The sequence below is a fragment of the Ixodes scapularis genome, unplaced genomic scaffold (genome assembly GCF_016920785.2).
Source record: "Ixodes scapularis isolate PalLabHiFi unplaced genomic scaffold, ASM1692078v2 PGA_scaffold1__304_contigs__length_218370807, whole genome shotgun sequence".
Lineage (NCBI taxonomy): Eukaryota > Metazoa > Arthropoda > Arachnida > Ixodida > Ixodidae > Ixodes > Ixodes scapularis.
Genome location: NW_024609846.1, coordinates 91,079,620 through 91,098,046, shown reverse-complemented (window position 1 = coordinate 91,098,046; position 18,427 = coordinate 91,079,620). Strand labels below are relative to the sequence as shown.

Here is an 18,427-nt window from a genome sequence, read left to right as displayed (position 1 = left end):
TCTTTTGAAGCCAGTGGTAAATATTCATTTATGCGTACTTCGTTATTTATTTCTTTTAAGACGAAAGCGCAAGCTTTTTCAATAATGTAAATGACGATTGAACTAAGAAGGGTCGACAGCACAAGAATGCAAAACAGCCGAAATGAGGCTTAAATGATTATTTGCACGTGGCGTAAGCTTACAGATCTCTCCTCCCCAAACAAAATTTCGCAAAAGATCCCAAGAACAGGATAAAACCAAGCACAGCAGAATCTATTTTGTATATTGTTATGGGAAATATTTTTTTTTTTTAACATACTGAGTCAGTAATTCACTTCGAACTGTACAAGATCACTACGTCTTCAGACATGTCTGAAGCTTAAAGGATTTGACTAAAACGCCAGTGTCAGTGTCGTCCAACAGATTGACCCTTGAAGATGTACATAAATCTTGCATATATGGTATTTGAGACGAAATTTCAAAGATTACCGATTTTTTCGGCGGTACACTCTCAGAAAGAAAGGGTATATTCTTACACCCGTTGTCCCATATGCGACACCCCAAAATCTCAGTTCGACGCACAGAGCGCGGACGTCGAACAGACGACTCCAACTTTTGCGAGGGGCTTGAGAACGTTAACATGTACCTCATTAAACAGCTAAACTACGTATCGAAAATTTCAGCAACAAAAAAAAACAAAAAACAACTGAGGTTTCGGAGTAGGGCCAAGAAAACCCCGATTACTTTTTTTTGTAGTCAGTAAAACGTGCATTAGCTATTTTATTAAATTGTACCACACGGCTATCAAACCGCTCGCGAATGTTGGTACCGCCGGGTTGACGTCAGCGCGCTGTACGTCGAACTGAAGTTCTGAGGTGTCATATGGGTTTTCACAGTCTAGTTGTGGAAACACTAAATATTCTCAATCTAGTATTTTTTTTAAACAACGTAATTTATTTCCCCACTCCAGCTAGGCCTCCCACTATTATTTCTGGATGTTTGACTAAAACAAAAATTATTCATTTTGGAGGGGCGCCAGACCAATTACTGAAATGATAAAATTCGGGAATTCAATTTTATTTTATTTTTTTGGGGGAAAGGGGTCACTCGTTAAGAATTCTTGAAAAAAAAACAGTTTTTTTGGTAAAAGCTCCCGTCACTGTAGCCGACCTGTTTTATTTCTCGCTTAGAATCCTCGTGGTGGTGCGGTCGACAGCCGCAACGACTGCCGCGTTATGCTCAGGTCTCGTCAAAACGTCCCGAGGACGGCGTTCTCAGAAGAGCCCCCCCCCCCCCCCCCCCTCCCTGCTCACTGCAGGGGCCGACACCCGACATGGTGTCGGGTGTCGGCCTCTGCTGCAAGCGGGTAGGGGGGGTCTTCTACACCCGACATGCAGGGTATAGAAAAGATGTAAAAAGTATATAAATGGTCATTACTCCCTCGTTACACCTGAAACATTTGAAAAGCGTGTAAACATTGTGTAAGAAAGGTGTAGCAAAGGTGTTCTTTCGAAACTACACAATTTTTACACGAATATAGGTGGGGACATATTATGTGTGCAGGCTCATTCTGTTTCATAGTGGGCTTCATTCGCATAAATAACTTTAAATCAGATGATGAAACCCAGCGGTGCTCTGGCATTTCTTACGGAAGCGAACTACTCGCGGTTACCTTGAAGGAGAAGCGTTAGCTCAAAATCACGGTCGAATGCGAGCATGAACGATAATTGTTGGTTCATCTAGAGCGAAACGCCTAGCTTCACTATTCTTCAATATTCTTCTAAACATACCATTTTTTAGAAGAAAAAACATAGTCAGTATGCAAAATATTGGCCTGGTGAACAGATAAAACTTATATAAATCATATCTTACTTGAACAGATGCATATATCTTTACACATAGGATGATTTTAGTTTTATATGTATATGGTAAATATTTATAACACAGGGGTGCTGACGCGTTCCTTATAAATATATGATATATGAAAGCGAACTCTACCTTTGTTAAATTTACTTCGAAGTCAAATATATCTTGAGCAATCTGTGTCGTTACATTAATGTCCTCCTCTTCCGAAAACAAAATTACTGTTTTCTTGATGAAATCTTCATAGGCTTCCACAGCGCTGTCCTTTTCCTTTTGTGCCTCAGAAAGTTGATACGAACTGGGCACAAACTTTGCAGGCTCAATCTGAAAAATATGAAAAACAACCAAATCCAACATTGCAGATAAAATGTTCTTCATAAAACAGTTGTTCTCTTAGAAGCACTTCCTGAAGCAAAATATTGACCACTAATACTTTTCGTAAGAGATTCAACCGTGTGAAAATTACACCAAATAGACGGTGTGCGAAATGCACAGCGTCATCTACTACCGCGCCGAGAACTACGTCCACAATATTGGTTGCGGCGAGAAAGTGAAGAAAGCGACCGGACCTTCGACGGAGAGGCGGCTGCTCCGTGCAAGAGGTACGATGCCAAGGAATGTTGCATTCTCCCGTGTAAACAGCGGGAACATGACACACAGGTAACCAAGGTTCCGTTATCTTTATTTATTTATGTTTGTTACTTTTCACGCAGCTTTTTGCAATACATAATCAGCGAAACGGCGAAGAAAGAGGTAATTCTCGTATGATGCGGGGCTATTTACATCTACTGGACTGACACCCGACTTACTGAAAAGACTGTAAGGGCGCAGGCGAGCTCGTGGTAGCAATCATGTCGTTTAACACCTAAGACTGGTGCAGGAAAGAAAAAACATTTAGTCGATTGAACAGACATAGAAGGGAGCGTCCCCTTCTGTGTCTGTTCCTTCGAGTAAAAGTTTTTTTCTCCTTTTTTGTACCCCAGCTTTAGGTGTTAAACGACAGGAATGCCCGTCTTATACCTGGGTCAGGTGCTAGACGGGTGTCAGTTCAGAACAAACTCCTTTAAAGGGTCGGCGAATCAGCGCACGCCAATAAGCGCAAGATCGCGAACTAATTTCCCGATTCTTTAAAGGAGTTGGTTCTGAAGGTCTTTAATGTGCCCGTCTGACTCGGGTATTACTGTCGCATTAAAGCCCTTCAGAACAAACTTTTTTGAAGGGCCGTCGAATCGGCTCGCGATCTTAGGTCTGCTCGTGCTTATCGGCGGGTGTTGGCTCCCAAAATTTTTAAATGTGTTCACTTTAAGTGTTTTTACAGTGCCCGTAAAACAAAAGTATTTGTCTCAATTTACGAAAAATTTTACCGTTTAAGTTTCTGAATTAGCGTTTTTTTTTTTTGTGCATGTTATAGCTAGATTGCTTTTCGCTTGATGCGACAATACACGACCTTATATGCGCTAGAACAAGCACGTGAAAGCGCAGCCGCAAGAAGCTAGAGCTTCACAAATTTATGCCACAACCATAATTAAAGACTTGCATTGTCAACAATGAAAGACAAGAGTAGAAAACACGAGTTCTTTACTTAATTACCTTTGATAAATAATAAAAAATTCTTAAGACAGCTAGAAAACAATGTGTAGCAGTGATTCCAATACTTGTCTTGGCGTCAGTAAAGGCAGATTCACACGAATGACCCAATCGCGAATTTTGTCAGCAAGTCGTGTACCACGTGACCCCTACATCTTCAATTCATGGGATCCGTGCCTGGTTCCCGGACGCGCGAACTGAAATGGCCGAGCGCGTTTTCACTCGCGGATTCCTGGCGGATGATTGCCTTGAAATGCGTGTAGCCTGGCAATTTACAACGTCCTCTTTTTGTTTTGACCAACAAAACAAAGATGGCGCATTATTCTGTTGTGTGTTTTCGCTGGTTCATCTTATCGCGCGAATCTTGGCACCACAAGTAAAATCAGCTGCAGAAACTTTGCCTGGCTGACGCGACGCAAAATCCGGTACTCCTCCACTTCCGTGTGAAGATTCAAGTAGCTTCCTTCACAACTCGTCTAGCACGCCGTGATATTTTTTGCACTTCCAATCAACCTTTCATCCAGCAAGTCCTTTTTTGTGACGGTGCTGTACCCGAGTGCTGTGTGCAAGCACGGAGTTCTTGAAGGCATCTCCAAACGCCCCTCCGCAAGTCCAAGACGTCGTCGCTTCTAGGCTGAAGCCTTCTCGTGCAGGACCATGCTTGGGTCACTGTTATGCCTTGGGTTATTAAAGATAGTGGCGGTTTGCGCCAGGTACATCACGGTGTACTTTCTCGCTCTGTAGGTAACAACGGCTCACGGCGATTCTTTTTCGCGGTAGCGACGTGTTCCTAGCAGTAAACGTCGATTTCGCCCTGGGACAACAGCGTCACACTGTGATGCTGGAACTCTGCGGCACAGTAGGGTCGCGAATAGGTTCAGTCCCTCGTCACTGTCATTTGCTGGTCGTCTCCTTCGTGTGCATGCGCTTGAGAGACGGACTTTCCGCGGACGTGTCGTCAGGTGATCGCTCCATCCGTTGATTCATCCGTTTTATGAATCGGTCATATACCAGTTTTGTAAAAACAACACTTCTAAAATCAAGTAGGTAAGAATTTAGAATGTATTATGTAGAAAGGAAACCATTACAGATTTGGACGGCGTGTCTGTTCGAGTCTAAATTCAGTCACAGAAAAGCGATTTTACTGTCGCTCTTGTTGAACGCAAATTTTCATTGCATGACTTCATTTGGTTCATCACAGAAGCTACAACTTCAATATTGGCGGCAGCACAAAAGTGACCTGATGCTAAAGCCGCCGAGTGGATTGGTGAAGCTAAAATTAATATCGCAACCTCTCTTTCTTTTTTTTTTTTTTCATGGCCGAGATGAAAGTTTTGTTTATTGTAAAGTAATTCCGTTGATTTGTTGAAAATGTCGCGTAGTACAACACCAGTACCTAAATTCAGTCTTTCTACCAGGATCCGACAAATATTAGTTTTCCGGCAGGATGTCAGTGATTTGTGCACTACTTATTTCGAAGTTATCCAAAATTGATTCGACCTGTTCGGAAAACCTCAAAAATAATACCGAGGTTGCAGTTTGCTTGCCAGGAATTCAGACATCTCCGTCAATCGAGGCTTTCGCCAGTAAGAACCTTCCGAAAATAAGCAACTTTGATTCGCATGAATGAGTGTGGAGCTAGGATGGGGATCGATATATTGTTTTAATGCTAAAGAGTACGACGTCTCGCTCCATCACGTCAAAAAGAAAGTAAAATAATGTGTCATCAAAAAAGGCAGGTCGGCCTAGTCTTTCGTCTAGATTGGATGATCCCAAAGTTTCTGCATCTCAATCACTGAGGTAAAGCCTTCTAAATGCCAAGAGGCCGAAAAAAACATGATGCTACATGAATGGCAACAGGCACAGTGTTACAAGGCCTCCTAGCAGTTTCACATAATTTCTATTGAGTCGTTTTGTTTTCAACAAATCTGACAGGTAACGATTACGTTCCTTTACTTAATGCAAGCTTAGATTTTCCATTATGGGTGCAGTTTGCAAATATCACACAGCAAAGAGTAACATTTAGGACGCTACTTACATACATGGCTGGCTGCGACGTGTTAAAAAGATGCGGTGAAAGATCAACGCTAAAAATAAACGACATGTCTGCTCCAACTCGTATTTTTCGGTATATTTCTTTCCAGTCGATAATTTCATTTGAACCAGGTATCATCGGCCATTTAGGGATGCCAAATTTTTCCAAGGTTTTTCGTAGCCGGCCTATTTCTTCCGCTGGCTGGGAAGAATCTGATTATAGAACACAGATTATTATTAATGAAGGAGAGAAACTAAAATGTGTATATGTTTAGCAATGGAGCTTTCCTTTAAAATTAGGAGTGACAAATAATTGGTAAAGTGCAATTTCATGAAAACATGTGGATGTGCAGAGAGATATCTGCCATCAACTTAACGGCCTTTTTCTTTCAACCTCGTTTTTTTATACTTAAGGATATTAATTCTAAAGACGTACCTTCATTCATGCACGATTGATAGGCTAATGCAATTTTGTCATTGAGAGATTCAGCTTGACATGTTGGTGGGGTCATGTTGCTTAAGATATCTGTAAAATGCATAAGAAGAGAAGAGCTAAATTATAAGGTATTATTCGTTCCTGCACCTAATATTTAAAAATGCTGTTTTTATAACTTCAGCCAGCACGTAATGTATTAAAGGGCAACTCCGATTAATTACTAAAAGTCTGGGATTACTGGTGATTATCATGTCAACACTACTAATAAACGGTTTTATGTCAATAATTTTCCGCGTTCGATTGTCGTCATTGAGATTTTTTTGATCCCACAATTATGTCATCGAGCTTTGCGAAGTCAAGAATGAAGGAAAAAGTCCCGTTTCGTCCTCGAAACTTCATCGGAACACAGAAGCATCGGAATCAGTGGCGGTCTGTGAGGGTATACTGGAGCCAGACTTGAACTAGTATTCGCCTCTGCAAATTTATGAACAGTCCAAACCGATATCGTCTCATGACCCTTTAAAGTTTTCTAAATTGTCTCATCCATACTTTTCTTCACACTTAATGTACTACGTTGTTAAAGGGCAGCTCCGCCGTCAGTTTGAGCGTTTGTATCGAAACATATTTTCAGAAAGGGTGCTAAAAACTTCGCCTATGGCGCAGCGGTTAAATCATGAAAAATCTGTTTCCATAATTTATAATTGTTAAAATACGATTAAATCGATTTCGAAATTAACTTGCCACTTGACCGGTTCGCCATTCGGAAGTGACGTTGCATATGGTATAAACATTCGCACGTGTGCAGTTTGAGCTTGGCCTGCCTGGCAGCAGGTCACTCTTCTGCGTTTGTGCCGCATATCAAAATAAACTTATCAGGCTCGTCTGAATCGAGCAATGATTAGGATGTGCTCCTAGATTTCGAGGACGATAACCTAGACGATAACCCGTTCTCATACAATCCACCGGCATCTCCATTAAGCGAACCGCCAGCGGTATTCGCGATTCGCCGCCATGTGGACCCAGCGTCCGCTTCCGAAGCGGAATGGTGAGGCAGATTTTGTTGCTGAGGCAGATTTTGATGCCTTTTAATTACAAGCACTTTTTTTATACCTCAGGGTCTGACAATAGACGGTTTTAGTAAACCGTGTTTCCAAGCAACGCTTCTCTAGCAGGAGATCGCGCTGTGTCCTGTCGGTTTCCTTTTACATTGTCCTCGTCTTTGCGGTGTTTTGTTTTTAATGATTTCTGCAGTCCAACTACCCCGAATTTCTACGTTAATCAACTGTATTTCTTTTACATAGGGCACTTTTCAATGTTTTAATTCGACGGCGCTGTGTCCTGTCGGTCACCTTTTACTTTGTCCTCCTGTCTGTGCCGTTTTGTTTTTAATTATGACTGCCACTTCCAAGCGTGCTCTCACGTGCTCCCGGAGCGGTAACCAGCCTCTGAAAGCTATCCACTGAAAATCGGACAGTCGACAGCACCAACAAGCTACAAAGAAAGCACCCTCACCAAGACACTCACCAACCTGTGACGTCACGGCAACGTCAATGCCATCGTGGCAGCCCCCATGTGAACGCTCTTGCTCAGTGTTGCAAGTAGAGCGGCAGCAAGTGATTTTGCCGTGTGCCCGTAAATGTCAAGATTGATTTTATTCTAAGAACATCCTTATTTTGCCGAGATATTTTGTAGATATGGTCAGGAAGGAAACCCAAATACATGGTGAAACATTTATAGAAATCGGTGACCATCAAAATTGCGGCGGATTTGCCCTTTAACGGTTTGCGCGATCATGGAGTTTTATATCCCAGATCACTTGCTCACGTTCTTGCGCAATGGAAACCATAGATAAAGCCACCCTCTCACACCAGTAGCTTTGACAGCGCAATTTACTGAGCACGAAACGGAGTATAGGAAAATATAAGGAGTATTCACTGGCGGCCATATCTGTGTGCGTGGTTGCTCAGCGCGTGCTGACGGCGAGCTTCCACAGTTCTTTTGCATTGTGCATTCCGCACCATAAAGAGTACCGGTCGTAGCAGCCTATTGATATGAGCTCGTTCTGAGAATGCGCTCTAAACAGCACCCACAAATATGGCGTCCAGTGAATACTCCCCTATAGGAAACGGAGTATAGTCATCGTCCCTACATGAGAAACAGGCGAAAACAATGAAAAGTTTGGTGTGCTGTGTGGGCGCGAAAGTTGTCGCCTAAAAATGGAGTACAAAAATGGAGATGAGCTGCGATCGGCTTGCAGATCTCTTCCCTTTGTCTGCCAATTTTTACTTTTGCATCGTGGCTTACAGATATAAGAATATTTCCTTGGAGCAGCAACAAAAAACGTTTTTTTGAAGTCAGATAAAAATAACACGCTGCGTGAGATAATTCCATCTCTTAAAAAAAGCTGAAAAATTCTTCAAACGATTAAAAAGAGAGTTGAATTTGACAGTATTTCATTACATGAATTTGAATATCACGCCCGTTTTCCCCAAAGATGTAACTAAACGCGAAAAAAAAAAAACACGAAAAACCTCCAACCCGATTGTTACGTCATCTTTCAGCCGCCAAGAGTGTGTCGCTCGTGTGAGCAGCGCGAGCAGAAGCAAGCTTGCCAAGTATATTCCTCTACACCGATACCGGTCGCAACGTCTTCTTCTAACCCTTTTGAAAAAAAAAAAAAAAGAAAAAAAAAAATGAAAGCCGCTTACAACTCCCTGTAACGCCGAATTAGAGCGCAGCTCTTGAGGAGGAGGAGGGAAGGGCACTGGGGGGGGGGGGTTAAACTAACCAGGGGGGGTCACGTTACCTTGGGGGTCACGTGACCCCCAATGCCGATGATGTCATCACTGACGTCACTGATGACGTCATCAGTGACGATGACGATGCGGGTACCGATGACGTCATTAGTGACGTCACTGATGACGTCATCAGTGATGATGACGATGACGATGCGGATGCCGGTGACGACATCAGTGACGTCACTGATGACGTCATCAGTGATGATGACGATGACAATGCGGATGTCGGTGACGTCATCAGTGATGATGACGATGACGATGTGGATGCCGGTGACGTCATCAGTGATGATGACGATGACGATGTGGATGCCGGTGACGTCATCAGTGATGATGACGATGACGATGTGGATGCCGGTGACGTCATCAGTGATGATGACGATGACGATGCGGATGCCGGTGACGTCATCAGTGATGATGACGATGACGATGTGGATGCCGGTGACGTCATCAGTGATGATGACGATGACGATGTGGATGCCGGTGACGTCATCAGTGATGATGACGATGACGATGCGGATGCCGGTGACGTCATCAGTGATGACGATGACGATGTGGATGCCGGTGACGTCATCAGTGATGATGACGATGACGATGTGGATGCCGGTGACGTCATCAGTGATGATGACGATGACGATGTGGATGCCGGTGACGTCATCAGTGACGATGACGTCATCGGGGGGTCACGCGACATCGGCGGGGGTCACGTGACCTCGAGGAGGGGGCCACGTGACCTCAGGGGAGTCACGTGACTTCGGGGGGTCACGTGACCCCCCACGAGGTCACGTGACCTTGGTGGGGGGCTCGCGCGGTGCATTATGGGACATTTCCCATGATGCACCGCGCGGTTACGCCGACGGCGACGGCGACGGCGACGGCGACGGCGACGGCGACGCCGACGCCGACGGCGACGCCGCTCAAGCCGGAAACGGGCCCCTAAGAGCTGCGCTCTAAAAGTGTGCGATCATAGCTGTAATAGGCGCTGAAGATGCGTGAGAGCGGATATTCCGAAAAAAACGCCGTCTATGACGTCACGCTCCGGGAAGGAGGGGCTTCAGCGGTACTTTTAAAATACTTTTCTGCAGCCTCTATGCACCAACTTGAAAAATAATCTCGATATTCGTGATCCTGGAGTCCAAATGAAGACGATTTAGGCATTTTTACTGAAATACAGAACCGGTCTACTGCTCTTTTAAGGCAGTCCAATCCACACCGCTATTCGACTTCGGGTTCTGTAAAGGGCGGTCCAAACAAACCCGCAAAACGCCGTCCGGGAATGTCCGTCACACAAACCCCCTTTTTTTTTCTTTTTTTTTTATGTAGCAACGGCAGGTTGGTGCGACTGGAAAGTGCAAGGCTGTGTGTGGACGAAGCAGCCAGTGCAACAGCGGCGGGTGGAAGGGAGGAGGGGGGAGTGGGATTGAGCGAGAAAGGGAATAATCGCACACAAGGCGGAAGGGCCCCGCTAGCAAATAATAATTGGGGTTGTATGGATATTTACACAGCGTGTACTTGGTCAGCCATTTCAGTGTCGCGACGAGTCACTCGCTGTAGATGAGCAATTTAGCCAGTGCAGTACAACCGCTAGCCTGGGGTCTTTAACGTGCACCATGCAATAGTGAAACAGGACCGAATGCCGGTGCGAAGCTCATCCAGATCGAAAGGGCAGGTTTGTGGACTGAACCCAGGATCCCTAGGTTCTGAAGCGCGAGATTTCAGCCTATGTGCTCAGAGCTGGCCGGGCGTGCGAGACAAATCCCTCTTTTTGTGATTTTTGAACGACTTCGAGGGAAATAGTACAACAAAAACAAATGCGTCTTAAAGAAGTATTCACACGGAGGAGAAGTGCCTCCCTTTGCTCCCTGGGATGGGCATCTCGGGGTAACAGCGTCTCTCTTTTGCGGGGAGCCGTGCGGATGTATAGACATTCCAAAGAAAGAAAAGCTAGTGCGTGTACATTCCTGCAGAATAACACTCCGAGAGACAATCACCGCAACTTACGGAGGCAGCTCAGCGAATGACTATGTTAACACACATTTCAGAAATACATTTCGTATCTGTATTCTTTATCGCGATACATTTCGTTCTACAGTATCTGTATTTCTGTATCGAAAAACATTTAGAATGTTTCTTTGTATCGCGATGAAATCGGAATGAAATGTATTTCGTTACATTTCTTGAGAAATACTCCTCCCCCCCCCCCCTCCCCCCAAAGAAAAGATACAAGCCCGACCACATCGTTTTTTGTTTTTTTGTTTGTTTCTTTTTGACCTCTGAAAGCATCAGGGTCAAGGAGTTGCTCGGGCTTTGTTACTATGCTGACCAAGGTTCCTTCCAATTATCCAAACTCATCTTCTATGCGTCCTCTTCTCTCTTCTGAGAAGTGTTGCGTAGTCGGGGGCTCGAACCAGGTGGCGTGCCAGGAGTGGAGTCAGCGCATCTTCTGACACAGGCCCTTAGGTAGGGATTTCTCGAGTCACTGTTTGTTGGCATCCATCGCCCGCCGCTAACCGTCTCTCTTGCCTAAGGGTGCACAGTACACCCAACCGACAAAGATAAGTCACAGTTCGTTGCAGCACGAGCCTGGTGGTGGTTGACTTCAAAAAGTAGGATGACTCACTCAGTAAAGTTCAACACATATTCGAATGCGTATGCGGCTGCTCTCGTAATATTGTACGGTCAGGGTACGCCATCAGCCGACGTGTACGTGACCCGCTGCTCTGGTGATCCGAAACCCAGGAAAGGGGGCCAGACGTAACCTCGCTATGCCGACCCAGACTTCGTACACTTACGACTCGTCTCGAGCGCGCCGTTTCTTGGAGAGCTCGCACCTGTGCCGGCAATATCAGGTCGCAATTCACAAAGTCTCTGCTTGGATGATGCTAAGCGAAACTTGAGGACTGTAATTCATGCGTCGGTGGCGGACGGTCGGCAGGAAGGATCTTCAGAACAGGGATGCCACCGTATCGTTTACATCTGTTCCAGGATGGTGGTCCGCTATTCTCAAAAATTCCAAACGACACCGCGTGCACGATCCTCAACTAGGTAACCCACAACGTGTGGGAGCCGGAAGTGAAGGACGAGGCAGAGGGCACGTGACAGACAGGCGGTCGGCGGAGAAGTCACGAGCTGACGCGAGACAGTGCAGGCGGAGCGAGACTAGTAGCTGGATAAGGAACGTTGAAGCCAAGCTGCCTGGCGCGGCCCATGGCGAATTCCGGAGCAGTCCACCAGCGAGGTCTGGAGCAAGACCGGTGGAAACGGCGAGCCCTGACCATATGACCTGGGCAAGACGATCCCGGCGTGATTCCGCAGCGAGACTCGGGCATTGATAGCCCGGGACAGCCAGCCTACGCAGCGCTGGCGTGGGAAAAGCGATCCGTAGGTTTGGACACAGACCCCGACTGTGAGCTCTGATCGACGGGCGACAACAAGGGTCCGCGGACCCGGACTACTGGATCTCGACGACGGGCAACCGGGAGGTACAGTAAACCCATTAGCTGTCCTCTCGTTGCAGTGTGTAACTCCCTGGGTGACGGGCGTAGCGCATACCGATCGGGCGGCGATGATTAGTAGAGGGACTTACAAAAAGAACCTCACAAACGAAAGTATGTACTGTTCTTTAATACAGCAGTGTGGTAAAGTTTCTTGTTCAAGACAAACATACAGATAAAGAATACCAGTTAATTTCACCGAGACGTCATGTGATCAATGTTGATAGGGGCGTCCTTATTGGACAGGGGCGTGGTGACGTTTGATGGGATTTAGGGTGACATAAAATTTATTTAGTTAAGGCGAAGTCTTTTCGCATCCCTCGTCAGACAGACAGGATGTCAGGGAAGGGACCGCGGCCAGTCCTTGATGGAACGTTTTTTTGAGCTCATTGAAGACACCTTGTCGTCCGAAACCACTACCTTCAAGGCAATGTGCCAAGCCTACGGGAAAGTAATTTCGGGAGCAAAAACTTCCACTTCAAACTTCAAGCTTCATCTCAGTTGGCGTCTCAAACAAATTTGAAAAATGTATTGCAGTATCAGTGTTTCTGTATTTCTATTTCTGCCCTCCCTAAAATGTATTTCTGTATTTGTATTTCCAAAGACTTTTTGCCTATTTTTAAAATGTATTTCCGATACGTATCGCGGTACATTTTTACAGATATATTTTAGTATCAGTATTTTAGCTACTATTTTAGTGTATCCCAGTATTTGTATTTCAAAATACATTTTTGAGTATTTCTGCCGAACCCTGCCCAGAATAGACGGAAGTCCATAACAAGTGTGGGAGACCTGATCGAAGTAGACAGGCGCCTCCTCACATTGCGTTTTAAAAGCTCGACGGATCACAATTCACCAGTGAGTTGCCATCAGTACTCTGTTTAAGTAATGTACACGTCCTTGGTGGCTTCTGAATGCTGCTGCAACCATTTACTTTTCCATGTGAAAAACGGGCGGGGATCGTTCGTTGTAACACTGAGACTTGCAGACGCCCACCCTACTCTCGGTCTAATTCAAAAAGAAAAACTCTGCCAAATGTGCATAAGGCTTCTGTATCATCCGGGAACATCCGAAGAGTTTAAAAACACTTGAGGAACCAGCTGGAAAATGTGTTGCTCAATTCGATGACGGTGACTCGAAGTGCCAGCGTCTGCTAGGATCGATAAAGCCCCGGCAGCCGTCGGTGAGAGCCCCTTGACAAGAAGGCAAACACAATGGAGGCGAGAATCCTACGTGAGGAAGAAAGTATACGGGCTTCAAGCAAAAAATCAGAAAAAACTGTGTTAGTCACTTGGCACTGACCAGGCATCTACTTCGCGGGGACGCACAAAAAATAAATTTATGCTTTTTAATTATGCCCAGTTAATGAACGATTAAAAAAAAAGTTCGCCCTAGAAGAAAAACGGGGAAAAAAGTTCAGTTAACACTGGCCCTTCATTCATGGCGTGGCAGAGTGTTCACTTTGCAAACACGACATTCTCCGAAGCCCCTTTGACCTCGGGGAACGACAGGGTGAAGACGTGGAAAAGAATGAACCCGTGATCAGGTGGATACGCAAGGATCGAAGGAACAACAAACAGAGAAGCGCGAGACATCACCAGCAATTCCTGCTGAGCAAGCAAGCAAGCAAGCAAAACTTTATTTGCTGTAAGGGCCTACGTCCTGGTCCGGACGGCCCGTCCGGCCCACGTCTCGCGGATGGATTCCGCAAGGGGACCGGAGTGATTAGTTAGTGCTTCTAGTGCGGCGGACATGTCGGCGCCCGTGGGTGGAGCCAACCATTCCTCCCAAGAAATGATGTGTGAGAGGGTTGGGGGAAGGGTGGGTGTGGTCCTGCTGAGCGACCGACGTCGACGTTGTCTTTCCATTTAGCGGGGTTCGGTTTTAAGTAAATTATAGAATAAACGTTCCTCACTGGCTGGGTTAAAACCCGTCGCGCACGCGAGCCCAATAGGAGCGCAACAGCGGTGACCCGGTAAAGAACTTCAACGTAACCAACCGAACCAGCCATCATGACGGACAACGATGCGACGAGTTCCACTGGGGGAATTTCGACGGTCACGTTGAAGCTGCCTCCATTCTGGCCAGCATATACTCAGCTCTGGTTCATGCAGGTTGAGTCAGAGTTTGTGACTCTGCGCACCACAGCAGACATGACGAAGTAAAACAACGTCGTGTCCAGCCTATCACGTGCCATTGCCACAGAGGTGCGTGATTTGCTTTTTTCACCGCTAGAGGAGGATGCCTTTAACACCTTCAAGGCCCAGCTTATCCGACGGACAAGCGCCTCGGAGCAAAAACGCCTTCAGCAGCTCTTGAAATCCGAGGAACTGGGCGACCGGACTCCCACCCAGCTGCTGCGCTGACTGGAGCAGCTCCTCGGAGAAAAGGCGACCACCATTGACCAGCCCCTGCTTCGTGAGTTATTTCTGCAGCGGATGCCTAGCAATGTGAGGATGGTCGTCACGTCCGCAGGAGACATTGGTCTGAGTAAGATTGCTGAGCCTGCAGATAAAATCATAGAGGTCTCGGCAGCGTCAACCACCAATTCAGCGATCGAAAGCAGAAGTACTCTGAATGAGAGGAGCGAGCTGCGAGCAGAAGTCGGCCGTCTCGCTGACATGATAGCGTAGCTGCAAGCTCCACGCGGCCGCAGCACGTCACGCGGACGCCCACGATGCAAGCCTCGTTCATTGTCCCGGACGAACTCAGGCCTGCTGCTCGCAGGTGTGAGTCACCCTGCTCCCAAGCGGAAAACGCCGCAGCAGAGCACTGACGGTGTCAAGTGCTCTCGCAACGCAGAAAGCCGCCGAACTTTGTTCTTCGTGTCGGACCGCAGCACTGGTGTTCAGGTGCGCTTTAGGGAATCTGGAGCTTAATTTTCTCGGGACACAAAATCAACTCTTCGGGAATCCTCCCACTTTTCATCAAGGTTCAGACCATCGAGGGCTTCCCGAAGCCGTCGACCAAGAAGCAACTCCGGGAGTTTCTGGGGGTGGTATACTTTTACCGCTATTTTCTCCCGGGCTGCGCCACCAAGCTTGCGCCACTAGACAGGCTTTCCGGCAAGACTAGCTCAGCAGCCGAACTTGCATCGGATGCCCTGCACCACATCGGCATTCGATCAAGTCCGATAACTCCTTTCAAACAACTCCATGCTTCCTCACCCCCAAAAAAGTAGCCCCACTCTCAGTTGTAACCGACCCTTCAGATATCGCTGTTGGTGCAGTGCTTCAGCAGAACGTGAATGGGCACTGGCAGCCGCTTTCTTTTTTCTCTCGGAAGCTGACACTTACAAAACAAAGGTACAGTACGTTCGGTCGAGAGCTCCTTGGAGTATATTTGGCACTACGGAACTTCCAGCACATAATGAAAGATTGGCAATTTTTTTTTATATATATTGACAGACCGGAAGCCTCTCGTCTTCCGTCTGCTTCCTCCGTCTGGTTCCAGTCTCTGAGACCAGACGGAGGAAGTCATTCTCAGAGAAAGCTCCGCCAGATGTCCAGCGTCTCCGAGCTCACATATGACATCCGGCACATTCATGGTGCTGAGAACGTCGTAGCGGATGCCCTTTCACAGATAGGTACCGGCACGGTTGAACATTCAACCGCCATCGACTTCGCCCAACTGACTTCAGCGCAGAACGCGAAAGCAGAGCTACGAAAGCTCCGCACATCTCCTGGTTGGCTCGTATTCGACGAGACTCCACTTCCCGTGTGTCCCACCAAACATCATTTTGACACATCGACTGGATCGCCCCGCTTGTACGTGCCGGAACAATTTCGTGGGCAAATTTTTGGAGCCTTTCATGGGCTATTGGAAAAAAATGGTCGCCCTGTGAGCGAAAGTGTGAAGTCTTCTGTCAAGAAATTTTTCGTGGACGACTCAGTTTCCTGCTGCCTCCCAGGTTAAAAAAAAAAAAAAAAAAAATATGCTGCGCAACTATGAGAAGCGGCTACTATTGATGAACCTAAAAGAGCTTCCCCAAGAATGGAAGAAAGGCCCAAACCCAACCTATGGATGTTCATATTTCGCCAATATATGCGCACTCCAAACTGTGCTTTAGCCGGGCCAAGTGGGGCGCAGACTGTTTGCGTATGCGTGCAGCACAAAAACTTGAAGCTGATGATACACGCGAGTGAACTCAAGGAGAACACTAAAGAATTATTAGCCACCGCATGGGTCAAGTTTAGGAAGAAAATTGTAATATTTGAGGAGTGCGACGTATGCCGCCGTACCGAATACATTGTAACCTCTCCAGAAAATACCTGTCCTTAACACCAATCAGGTCGACTATGTTCAAGTTCAGCAGTGGATGAGCGGCGTGCGTTGCAGACTTGAGACAATTTTGTTCACAATACGGGAATTTTTTTGGACATGTTGAATGAAGTCAAGGGTCACCATTTTATAACTAAACAGCAAGCCCCCCTACTTGCGAAAACTAAAAGCACGGCTAAATAAAGATGAGGCAATGGTGCTTATTGATGTTGCCGAGAATTTCAGTTTCCTGCCACAAGACGCCCCGCAGCCTTATCACTGGGTCATCCCACAGGCTGCACTCTGCCCTGTTGTTATTCCATTTCCGCCTGCCAGAATTCTGTGAAGAATAATCTGTCAGATCTTTTGCTGCCATTTCTGACTGCCGGAAACATGATACTGTAACAATGTATGCATTCCATTGTGAGCTTCTGAAACTTCTAAAGGATGACCCGACACAACTAATAAATATTTATTACTTTTCCGACAGAGCAGCCTCACAGTACAAAAACAAAAATAACTTTCTAAACCTTTCTTTTCAAGATGAAGGCTCTAGTGTTTCGCTTGAATGGAAATTTTTCGCAACTTCCCACGGAAAACGTCTCTGCGATCTCATTGGAGGAAAGGTTAAACGTTTGGCAGAAAGAGCCAGCCTTCACAAACTGTAACAAGACCCAAAATTCATTCCACTAGAACTCATCACATCGGCACAAAAAAAAAAAAAACCCCATAAATGGTGTAAACATTTTATAGGTACCAAATGTTATCGTGAAAGAAATTTCAGACGAATTAGCTTGAAGATTCCAAACAGCGGTCGCCCCAAATGGTACGCGGGATTCGCCACTTCAAGCCAATTTCAACTTGAGCGCTTTGAGTATCGACAACGTCGTACTAGGTGACTGAAGATGTTCAAGCGTCAAAAACGTCTGAAAACCACAGCGTTTAATTAAAAACGAACCTTCCAAAGATATTTTATGAAAAACAAAATTTTGTCAAGTTTACTCTCGAGGCTCGACCAGCTTCCTGGAAATTGCAGATAAGAATAAATTATGTTTTCTTTTCATCAGCTTTGGTGCTACTTACTACAGCACTTAAATAAGGCCCATATTTAACGGATGAAGCACCTCCGCTTGTAGCGTGTATAAGATAAAACCCTTCTTCTACGTGGTGTGCGGAAAAGTAGCCGCATGGAACCACTCAGCGCAATATCATGGGTGCTCAACATAAACAAATATTTTCTCGCTTAATTTTTGTTTTACTTAAATTAAACTTTGCATATTCCAAATTATTGAGGCGTAAACTCGTTTGTTTGAGTGACCTTGTACAGTATAACTTGAACAACCTCAACGCGGAATTTGCAGCTGAATTGTAGTCAAAACGACGTTTTTCTCTACTTTACGTTTGAAATCAAAGAAACCTTTTCTTATAAGGGTATAAAGGTATCGCATGCATAAAATATACGGACCCTCTAGGCTGGAAACTCTTCTGCGGTTATACAGGAGAGTAGATTGAAACAAAACTACCCCGAAAACGGCCCAATTTAATCTTGTTTTTATTGACTAAATACAACACAAAAACATAGTTATTTATTTATTTATTTAAATTTCACCTCATATTACATACGAATGCAATTAAATTCAAACAAAAAATTAGGCATTGCTAAATAATTACTTAAACAGGGTATTATTTTTTATTCGAAACAGATTTTTCAAAAAGTCGTCTTTACTGCTACGTGAATGCCGTCTTCACTATGTGTTTTTTGAGCTCGGCGGACATTCAAGAGGCGAACAACCGTCACAGTCTGGTGATTCATTAACTAAAATCTGTTAATTAACTTTTGAATTATTGGTTTTATGGACCATGTTGCAATTGTAATTTTGAAGCCAGCCGTCCTGGAAGGCTATACCAACTTACACATTTAAAAAAATGCAACTGGTTTGGAGATATCCGTCGACAATTTCTCCCCTTTCTATCATCCG

The 18,427-nt window shown here is 45.6% G+C and overlaps 1 protein-coding gene across 1 annotated transcript in view; it reads right to left on the bottom strand.

Annotated features, from left to right (window-relative positions):
* The window catches only part of LOC115312680 (neprilysin-1-like), a 54,778-nt gene that overhangs the window by 23,230 nt on the left and 13,121 nt on the right, over positions 1-18,427 (bottom strand). Inside the window, exons 4-6 of the mRNA XM_040216172.1 lie at positions 5,900-5,989; positions 5,468-5,676; positions 1,978-2,166 (exon numbers count right to left, since the gene is read on the bottom strand). Of these exons, the coding sequence (XP_040072106.1) occupies positions 1,978-2,166; positions 5,468-5,676; positions 5,900-5,989 (488 nt within the window). The remainder of the gene's footprint in view (positions 1-1,977; positions 2,167-5,467; positions 5,677-5,899; positions 5,990-18,427) is intronic.